This window comes from Corvus moneduloides, chromosome 23 (assembly GCF_009650955.1).
Source record: "Corvus moneduloides isolate bCorMon1 chromosome 23, bCorMon1.pri, whole genome shotgun sequence".
In the NCBI taxonomy this organism is placed as follows: Eukaryota; Metazoa; Chordata; class Aves; order Passeriformes; family Corvidae; genus Corvus; species Corvus moneduloides.
The window spans coordinates 2,113,237-2,123,853 of record NC_045498.1 but is presented as its reverse complement, the minus strand read 5'-3'; the positions used below and the strand labels follow the sequence as shown (position 1 = coordinate 2,123,853).

The following is a 10,617-nucleotide window of genomic DNA, read 5'->3' as shown; positions in this document are numbered from 1 at the left end:
TGGTGGACAGAGGGAGGACACGATGTGCCTCGCCGGCCTCACGAACCAGTCCCGGGCCATTCCGTGCTGCCACCCTGCGAGTGCCGCTTCGCTTCCCTCAGCCCCGCCCGGGCCCCGCTCTCCCACCCCACTCTCCCACTGCCTGTCCCTGTGCTGCCCCACGGCCGGGGCTCAGCCCGGTGCTGCCATCAGTGCACAAACCGCGGCGAGGAACTTGGTATCCTTTTATTTATAAACAAATCAACGTAAAGTAAGTGCAGAGGAAAGCACTGGCTGACCCCGCCGGGGCCTGGCTGCAGCGGGACCGACGCTGGGTCACACTGAGGGGTCCCTGGTCATGCTGTGAGCGAGGGGCTCCGAGAGCAGCCAGAGCCCCCAGCCCCGGGCCAGCAGCCAGGCTGCGCTATAGGACAAAAAGCCATTTTGCCTTTTTATTACTTTGGAGTTTGGGGTATTTTTTTTTTTTGAAACTTTGCCCCTTAGGGGTAAACTTGACTCAGTGCAAGAGCCTGGAGGGTTGGTCACCACAGGGGCCCATCCTGCTGCTGGCCAGGCCCTCGAGGCTGCTGGGGAGGGTGTGAGCTGTGGCTCCGGATGCAGAGGGTGAGCTAAGGACAGGAGAAGGAAGTGCTTGCAGTGGAGATTCCGTCCCAGCCCTTTGGTCACTGCAGAGGGAGTGTGTGTGTGGGGGGGTCTGTGCTGAGGTGCATGTGTGGGCACACACCAGGGACAGCCCGTGCTGGCCCCATCAGCCCTGTCCTGTCAGCCCTGTCCTGTCAGCCAGGCCCCATCAGCCCTGTCCCAGCTCAGGCCAGGCTGGTGCCAGCGATGCTCCAGGGTCCGGGCAGCCCCTGCCCCGAGGTGGCAGCCCCGAGGTGGCAGCTGCTGCCCAGGGGACACCGTGGTGGCACAGCTGGTGGCTCCACTCCGACACTCCTTGTGCAGCTGCAGAAACATGTCTGGGACCACTGGAACCACTCAAGTGCCATCAAAAATAAATACATTAAACTGCCTGAGACCAACAGGTGCCTCGGGCAGGGCAAAGCCCTCACAGGAATAGCGATGGCGGGACAGGTCACCACCCCGGGATGCTCTGGCCAGACCCAAAACCCTCTCACACACGCTGAGCTGGACAGACCGAAACTCTAGAGGAGCAGGAGGGCCCCTGGGAAGACAAACCTTAGCAGCTCTGGCTGAAAACCACCAAGAGTTGCGAGTTCAACACAGGTAGAAAAATCATCTCATCGTTTGAAACAGACAACTCCTTAGTAAAAAAAAAATTCCAAAATAAAAAAAAGTAAAAAAAAAAAAAGGAGAGAAAGATCAGCCAAGTCCTGCAGCATCCAGGCAGCCTCCGACACCAGCCCAGGGCCATCAGTGCCAGGGGGCACGCCAGGCCCAGCCCTGCTCCTCAGCTCTCCCAGCTCGCTCCACGCTCCCACACGGCCTCCCCAGTCTGGAATAAATATGGAGGCCTCCAACCCCGGCCCGGTGTGCCCAGCTGGAGCCAGCTCAGGAGCTGGGGGCAGGCAGAGACAGGTGGACGGGCTCCCCCAGTGCGGAAGACGGGGCGGGGTGGTCCATGCTCTGAGCTCGCTGCGGTGCCACAGAGCTGAAAGCAGGCTGGGGGCACTGAGCCCCTGGAGGCTGGGCAGACTCGTCCGGCCCCCAGCCCAGAGCCACCCCCATGGGCTGTCCCGAGCAGGCATGGCCAGGAGCGCTGAGCCACGGAGAGTGTGAGAGGAGTGGCTGCATGTGCCCAGTCCCCACTGGCACTGCCCGGAGCGCTGCTCCATCCCAGGAAAGCAGGACCGTGAGCCCACGGAGAAGTGCTGGCTGGGCAGCAGGGAGAGACCCTCCGCTTCCAACACCCACAGCTCAAGTCTGGTGCAAAGCCCAGCTGCGCCGGGCTCCTCCTGAGCTCCCGTCGGGGCCTGGCCGGGGCGGGGCCCCGAGGGCCCGGCCGGGCGTCGGGAGTGTCCGTCTGCGGCGGAAGGGGGTGTGTGCATGCGAACCTGTCGGCAGGTGAGCGCGGGTGGGGACGGCCGGGAGCGGAGCTTCCAGGATCCATCCTGCCAGGAGTCCTCTCAGAACTTGCCTTGCTTTAGCTTGTCGATGTGGTAAGTGAGCTTCAGGGCTGGCCCCAGCTTCAGCCCCATGTACTTCATCATCATGTCACTCCGCAGCAAGAGCAGGGCTTTCCCGTCGATCTCCTGCAGGGAGGGGAATGACAGTGCTTGTGATGGCACCTGGGAGCCCCAGCTCTGCCCGAGCCAGGCCGTGCCCAAAATGCAACAGCAGGGCTGGGTGTGAGAGCCCTGCTCAGCAGCATCCCAGTAGGGACACCCCAGTATGGACAGCACAGGCAGCCCTACATCCACCCTGCTGCAGCGCTGGACCCATGTGCGCAATGGGAATTCTGCTGGGTGATCAACCCCCAGGACCCATTTCCAGAGGGCCAGCACATCCTGGAGGGAGGTGGGGAGGAAGGAAAAGGGAGGTTTCACTGACAGGGGAATGACAGAGGCAGTGGCAATGCAGGGGAGCAATCGCTCACTCCAGGGCATTGTCATCCCAGCACAGGAGAAATCTGGCAGAGGATGCGTCAATGGTGACAGCCCTGCTGAGACACACAGAGCCCTGAAGTCACAGCTGAAAACGGAGGTGAGGGAACAGATCCTGAAACCCAAAGAGCCTGTGCTCTGTGACAGGGTATTAGGAAAAATTTCTTCCTTGAAGGGGTGGTCAGGCACTGGCACAGGCTGAAATCATCATCCTCTAAGTGTTCAAAAAATGTATGGATGTGGCGCTTGGGAAAACGGTTTAGTGGTGGCCTTGGCAGTACTGGGGGAATGTTGGACTGTATGACCTCAGAGGGCTTTCCCAACCTGAATGATTCTGTGGTTCTATTTCTGGAGCTTCACAGCACAGTCCCAGCCACTGGCAGAGAGTGGTGGAGCTCCTCATCCCCACTGGGGCTGATTCCAACACAGCAGCTTTCAAAGCATCTGATGCTTTACAGCAGAGCCAGATGTGTCCCTCCTGAGACTAAGGAGAGGATGGATCATGAAGCTTAAAATAACCAGGGAACAGCTTTGTACTTGGCATTTGCAAGTCGAAGTCTTGCGGTCCCTTGCAGCACTCCTGCCCATGACCCAGTCCAGGCTGGGTCCAGAGCTTTGCACTGGGCAGTTTTCCATGAAGAAAATGTTAATGGGCTTAAAAGTGAAAAATAAAAATCATGACTCTGAACAACAGAAAATCCTGTCCTATGTCAATGCTCAGTTACTTTCAGGTTGGCGAGATCTCCAGGGGTCTCCAGTACCAGGTTTGATCTGTTTTCCCCTTCCACAGATGAAAGCAAGATTCTCATCAAGATTGCCAATCCAGGGCACTTCCATCCCTTGGCAGCTTTTGCATAATTAAAACAAACATTTCTCAATTACTGGTGTTTCTAAAATAGAACTAATTAAAACCAGAAGTGTTGTGTCAGCCCAGCCCAGAGCAGGACACAGCACTGGGTGTTTGCTCCCACTGCTCTTCATGAGCAGCACCAGAACATGGACTTAATCAAATAGGGCAGAGGGAAGACGGTTCTTGCAGGGGGCAGGATGTGCAGCTGCCAAACCTCTCTTGTAGCTGTAATGGTACAAACTCCATGCTGTGTCTGCAGCTGTTTTACACTTACAGATGTGCACAAGGACCAGAGCCTTAAGAGACTCCCTGTTACAGGAGTTGAGCAGCAACACACTCCATGAATCCCATTAGGAATGTGTTTCTTGCCAGAAGAAATTTGCCACGAGGTGAGTATTAGCCTCCAGGAGGAGGAGAGTTTGTGTTTTCAGCACTGGGATTCACTGCAGAGGCTCCATGTGCACCCAGGCTGCCCCTGAGGGGTTCTGATGAGGATCCAAGCCCTGACAGGGCATGACCAGGATTTATGAGGATCTTTTTATTAACCACAAAACTCCAGCTGTTCCGAAGTGCTGCCGTGTTCTGACACTCCTGGATTTTCTTTTGTGTGATTTGCCCCCTCCCAGATGTGTACACACACACACACACATTTGTACATGAACCGTGGCACTCACGTGTTTTCGGAAGAGGTCAGCGTGGGGGCCCAGCTGTGGGTCCGACTCACGGATGAACTGCATCACCTCCTCCACCGTCCAGGACGAGGGGTCGCGGCTGCTGAGCCGGGAGACGTCCCGGGAGCCGAGGTACCTGTCCGACCCTGGGGACGGCAGACACAGCTCTTACTGGGGGTCCCTGGCAGCGCCCCGCAGTCATTCCCCCTCAGTCCACCACTCAGCTCCTCTCCCACAGCAGGGCAGAGACACAGCAAGGGGCACGTCCCAGTCGTGCCCCAGATTCCTGCGGCGCAGGTCTGGCACTGAAGCCTTATTCCCTCTCCTTAGCCTGACTTTTCTGGGCAGCCTTCTATACTGAGCCCTTGTCCCCTCTCTCAACCCCCATTCCCCTTGTTTGTCCCCAGCTCTCACTCCTCCTTGTCCATCGGCTGACACTTCCCACCTCAGCAGAACATCCCCCTGCCATTCCCACGTCTCTCCCCACGCATGGTTCCTCCTCCCCTCCCAACACCTTTAGCACATTTAACACGGCAAAGCTGGTTTATGTTTTCACTGGCTGCATCTTCTGACGGACTGAACCCACAGGTGACATCCCGTTGTCCAAAAGCACGGCCTGAGCTGGCACTGGTCCTGCTCCCAACGTGCACAGCCCCTTGTCTCAGCTGCCTGCAAATGTGTGGGGGAGGCACCAGCAGCCTGAGCTTTTCAGAGGCTTTTACTGATGCCATGCACCTAAAATGACACTATTTGCAACCCCACATGCTGCAATGAGCAGTTCAGCTCTTCTGCCCCTCTTCCTCCATACAGACAAATGCCATCCATGCATCTGCCCATCCTCCCAGCCCCACCAGGCAACTTTTGACTGCCCAACCATTCCCAATCCATCCTTGTGGACTCAGACACCCATTTGTCACTTGGACACAGTTCAGCTCCTGCCTATTCCTTTCTCCCCACCGACCTCCAGGTCCCCCGAGTCACCAGCCAAAGGAGCAATGTCACTTGTCCACACTGCCACCTGCCAGGTGCCATCATACCTAACAGACTTGGTTGGCTGTGCAGAGCCCAGCCTCTGGTACTTGCTGAAGTCACAAAGGCGTAACTGGAGTTAGAATAGCCCTTTATTGCCCAATTTACAACTGCAGGGCTGTTCTGAGCTCTTACCCCCAGAGCTAAGCCTGCGCAGGGCAGAGGTGCTGCCCTGGCTGAGGCTAGAGGGCTGGTGCAGGTGCCTGTATCCTGGCAGGCGATAGTCTCTGGAACTCCTGCTGTGGCTGGATGAATTGACAGAGTTCAAGGCAGAGTCCATGGGGTCCAGGCGAGGCTCCAAGGGCCCTGGGAGGCCATCTCCCAGGACAAAGGTTTCACCTGGAATGCACCAAGCTGCAGTCAGTGCACCCGAACGCCACGGCCCCACGCTCCCACGCGAGGCAGAGCCACAGCAGCGGCAGTGCTCGCTGGGTGCGACCCCTTGCTGGTCTCTCCCCAGCACAGGGATCAAAGCAGGCACTGCTGGAGCCCTGGTGTTCACCAGTTTGCCAATCTGCAAACGGTGTCACCATCTGCCGATGCCAGTCCAACCAGCATAGTGACAATGGTCCCAGACTGGAGCAGCAGCTCCGCTGTTCAGCTACTCTGTCCGTGCCACCACCAGCTGTGGCCCAGCCCTGTGGCCTGACTGCCCTGAGCCCCTCCCTGGCCAAGGGGCACTGCAGGGTAGGGCAGGGCTGTCCGATCTGGATGCCAATGGACACAGGACTCACAGACAGTCCTGAGCAGGGAAGGGAGGGGACGCTGCCCGAGGAGTCACACACTGCACATCCTCAGGAAATGGTCCCGGTGTTTGGGACTGGGGTGTCAGATACACATGCAGAGCAGGAGGGAGCTGTAGGCCAGGCAACGCTCCCACACCATGCTGGTCCTCTGGCCCCAAAAGCAACAAGCTGCTCATCCCTCCTGACCTCCTGCTGGGCCAACTCCCTGTGCTGGGACATGCACAGGAGGGCCTGGGCTGAGGGCTCTCCCCAGGCAGGGTATTAGAGCGATACCGGCTTCCTCACCTGCTCCAGAAATGCACTGAATTTGCAGCTGTCTGTGGCACTATTGGGATGGAAGGGCTGAGCAGACTGTCCAGGGTGACAGGTTGTGCTGGCTGAGCCAGCAAGGTCTGCCTCTGCTGTAACACTGTGACAGCTTCATTGCACGTTTGTAGGTTTTACTATGGCACAACTGAGTCTCAGCCCAGGTGGTCCTTGTGCCTCATGAGTCACCCTCAAATACCTGAGTTCTTTATTATGAAACACCTGCCAAGGAGGGAAGCAGCTCCACGGTGAGGGGGTGAGGGGCGTTGCCTGTGTACTCCAGACCTGCCAGCACATGTGGCTGGGAGCTGCAGCTCCTCCACCAGCGTCCGTAGGGACCCTGAGGGCAGCTCACAGCCCTGAGCTGCTGCCACTCGAACACCACGGCAGGTGACAAGGGTGAAGAAGCCTGAGCCACTGCACTGGCCAGGCCCTGGGCTCCTTCCCTGGGACTTCACACTACAGGAGCAGCAGGTGAGAAGCCAGCACAGCCCTGCTGTGCTGAACTGGGACCATGTTGAGCGTGCAGGGTCTGCGGCCTGGGAGACCCAAAAGCTGTTGAGATTTTCCCAAATTCGCTCCTGAGCTGATGCTGCCACGCTCCACTGAAGGGAAGTGCAGCTTGCCAGAGCCTGAAGCGGTTCCCAAGTGCTGTGGACGTTGGGTACCATTGACTGGGGCAGCCTCTCCTGGCTACACCTTATTTGTTCTGGTTTCTATGAACCGTGGCACTATTGTGAAAGCTGGGATCTCTGGTGTCACATGTCCTGCTATCTGTGTTTGAGCAGAGACCCCAGAGGCCAGTTCAGCTGGTCCAGCCCCAACCTTCCAGGGCTTCACATCATAAGGATATGAAATGGGAACATGAACACCCTCGTCTGGCTGTTGGCCAGCCCAGTGTGGCTGGTGTGGGGTTATCACCTGAGTAATTGCTGCTCCCATCTGGGGCTTTGCCACTCTGCACTTGAGGCACTGCTGCCTTTCTTTGCTTTTAGGTCTCTGGGATGTGCCCAGAAACAGCAGCACAGCCTTAAAATCTCATGTACAAACTGCTGGTTGTACTCATGTACCACTCCTGGTGACCTGTCCTGTGCTGGCCCACACGTCACTTGCTTCCTGCATGGACAGCTGTGTTCTCACCTGCTCTGGATGCACAAAGAATGGTTTGGTGACTCAGGGCTATTCCTGAATAACTTCAAACTCCTCCTGCACTCCCACCATTGCACTTCAGCCCCAGACTGGGTGCAAATCAGAGCTAGCTGCCCTGGCCTGGGCTGGGTGGACATCCCCTGCCCAGCCAGACCCACCTGTGGGTGTCACTCACACCAATGGGTTTCCACTGTAGCTGCTTCCAAGCAACTACATTTGGTCTCCTGTTGGACAGGACAGTTTTGTTTAAACCCCAAAACACTTCCCATTGAACATCTGGGGAAGGGTGCTGACTGCCAGGGAAGGGCAGAGGCAGGAGAGGGGTCAGTGGGCGCAGCCCTTTGAGCTGTCACAGGACAGTGGCTGTGGGCATGGGAACAGGTCCAAGCTGTGCATCTCAGCCCTCCAAGGAAACCCAGCACCTTTGGAGGTGACAGAGAGCTTCAGCTTGCCAGGAAGTCCTGGGACACTCACCCAGATGTGCTGGGTCAGGCAAACACACGTGTCTGTGCTCCCAAAAAGCCCAGAGCTCTCACAGCGCGGGCTGGCATCAGCAGAAGGAATTTCAGGGCCCAGTTTGGGAGAGCACATGCACAGGTTCCTGTCAGTGCAAGGCTGAGGATCCAAAACTCACCCTCAGAAATGACTTCACTCAACAATCAACACACTGTCATGACAGGAGTGCACTGTGATGCATTCTGGAAACATGTGATCCTGTTCTCACATGCTGGTGATCACACACCCAAGGGCACGGGTGAGGCCCTAGGGGCACGATGTTTTTTTGCCCAGGAGGTAAAACCGAAGGCACACATTGATCCCCAGGTTCCCTATCCCTGCACAGGTGAGTGCCTGGTTGGGCTGTAACACTGCAGCAGAGCTGGGGGCTTCGTGGCAGGGTCAGTGCAAGAGAGATTGAGGGTTTTCCTAAAAATACAAGTACACAGGGAACTGCTCAATGAATGATACCCCCAGGGAAGGGAGATGGAGATGAGACAAGAGGGGAACGATTACTGCCCTTGAGAATCACCTGTAGCAGAAGACAAGATGCTCCTGCAAGTGGCAGGGCATAACTGCACTCAGGCACGATCCAGGATCCTTCACCCTTGATAACCGGTGTTGGAGGAGGAGGTGGCTGATCCTTAGGCAGATTTCCTTACACAAACTGTTGGATTTAACTAAAGGCTGGCAGTTGGCACGTTGTAGGGAAACACACCACAATTAGTGGTGGAGAGGCAGGGAGCAGATAATTAAAGTTTAATTAAACAAATAGTGCTATAGACTCAACGGTGTCATTTTGCTGCTAAAACACGGGAGTTTGGCCACAAGCACAAATGTGATTTGCACTACTCCTGAACACCCACTGCTTCCAGCCAGTGATGGGCTGTGAAGGCAGGTCCCCACTGTGCTGGGACTGCAGTGTTTCAGCAAAAAGCCACACGAATGCCACTGGATGCAAGAGGAAAAACAATACAAGATGTGAGACCCCCTCCTCGTGTCTCTGCTTCTTGCCAAATGCAGGGTGAATGGAGATGTCCCACTGCTGCTCACAGCCTTCCATACAGCAAACTGGGAAGTGTTCAGGAGCTGCTGCCTGAGACAGAGTTCACCCCCATGGGAAGATGTACCTTGCTCAAGAAATACTCAATATCTGAGTATTTCAGGTGCATATTCTTAAAATATATCCTGTGAAATGCAAATATTCCTGCCTGCACCTCAATTTCACGGTGGAGGAGGATGTATTCGTTACAGCTTTTAGCTGTGGGGTAAGAATGAATTTCTAGATGGAATTTGAAACTGCACCTCCTTGCTCCCTGCTTGGACTGAGAACAGAACCAGACCAAGCTGCTGCAGGAAGGATCAGCCCCCTCACAGGCAGATACACTTCCTGCCCACTTGTCTGTGTTTTTCTGGAAGAGGCTGGAGAATTCTGGCATCCAGATGGCACAACCCATTCGAAGGCCAAGGGATAACTGAATAGACTTTGAAGCAGACTAAGAATCAATCTTGTAGAAACCTAATGAAGGCTCCTCCTTGGAATTAGCCATTATGGAAGCCTTCTCTCTTCACTGACAATACAGAGTGTGAAATATTCACCACCCAAACAAGGCATTTGAACCTTTGGAGCAATCCAGTGCTTCAAGAACAGGCTGAACACTGCGTGTCCCACCTGCTGGGGGAGGAGGAGGGGCTGGGCTGTGCCAACAGTTACCCAAATGCAGTGGCTGATGGATCAGAGAGGAATCAAGGAGAACAGCACCCATTTGGAGGTGAGAAACAAGAAGGGGCCTCAGGGAACAGTTTTTAACTTGTCAATATGCTGGAGTAGATGAGGCAGTGCCACACACCAGCTCTGTCTTCGCTTCAGCTCTGTGACAAACCTACAGTTTTAATCACTGCAGATAATGAGGTCACTAGAAACTGTCCATCACAGAGTCATGGAAAGGTTTGGGTTGGAAGGGACCTTAAAGCCCATCCAGTCCTGTGGACACAAAAATGCTGCTAGCAAGAATTTTTCTTGCTATTTTCTAAGTCCGTGAGAGACTTTTCTCTCTCAGAAGATATTAGCAGAGTTCTATAAACTATGAACACCTGCGACCTTGCAGAGCTTTGTTTATGGTACAGTAGAAAAATATTTTGACAATGGATGTTTTAGGATTTTAGCCAATCGCCCCAGGAGGTGGCTGATCCTTTGTCCAATTAGACTATGAAGAAAAAGTCTATAAAAGAGTTTGTAAAAGAATTAAATAAATCAATCTTGCTGCACAATTCCTGCCTGCTGGATTTCTCTCCTCCTCCCTACGGCTGCGGGATACAGTGATATTTACTGCAGTAATACAGTCCCACCCCCTGCCATGGGCAGGGACACCTTCCACTACTCCAGCTTGCTCCAAGCCCCATCCACCTGGCCTTGGACACTTCCAGGGATCCAGGGGCAGCTACAGCTTCTCTGGGCAAGTTCAGACCAGCTGTGCTTAGAGGCAGGGTCAGTGATCCTGCAGAGCACAGGACACAGTGATGGATGCAGACCAAGATCACCCACAGGTGCCAGGCTTGGCACTCACATTTGGGATCAGCAACCCCAGCAAAACCAGGGAAACGGGGATTCTAAAGGGACAGCAACAGAGCATGAAGCCACTGAACTGCGAGCCCACCCAGGAGTCTCCAGCAATTTTTCAGGGATTTCAGTCACAAAGAATCGTGACTAACACCTTGGCAGATTTCACCATCCATTAATTAAAAGGCCTCAGTAAGATTAAATCTTCAATCTGCATTATGAAGAGTTTGCAGTTCAGAACAAAAGT

The 10,617-nt window shown here is 55.0% G+C and overlaps 1 protein-coding gene across 7 annotated transcripts in view; it reads right to left on the bottom strand.

Moving 5' to 3' along the window:
- Positions 1 to 1,959: 1,959 nt before the first annotated feature.
- SCMH1 (Scm polycomb group protein homolog 1) overlaps positions 1,960 to 10,617 on the bottom strand; it is a 69,892-nt gene continuing 61,234 nt past the window's right edge. For 5 of the 7 annotated variants that reach the window (XM_032132063.1, XM_032132066.1, XM_032132069.1 and 2 more), the window contains 3 exons: positions 5,250 to 5,453; positions 4,089 to 4,231; positions 1,960 to 2,213 (listed from right to left, as the gene is read on the bottom strand). In XM_032132063.1, coding sequence (XP_031987954.1) covers positions 2,088 to 2,213; positions 4,089 to 4,231; positions 5,250 to 5,453 — 473 coding nt within the window. In that variant the 3' untranslated portion in view covers positions 1,960 to 2,087. The remainder of the gene's footprint in view (positions 2,214 to 4,088; positions 4,232 to 5,249; positions 5,454 to 10,617) is intronic. The other 2 variants (XM_032132067.1, XM_032132068.1) reach the window with 1 other exon arrangement.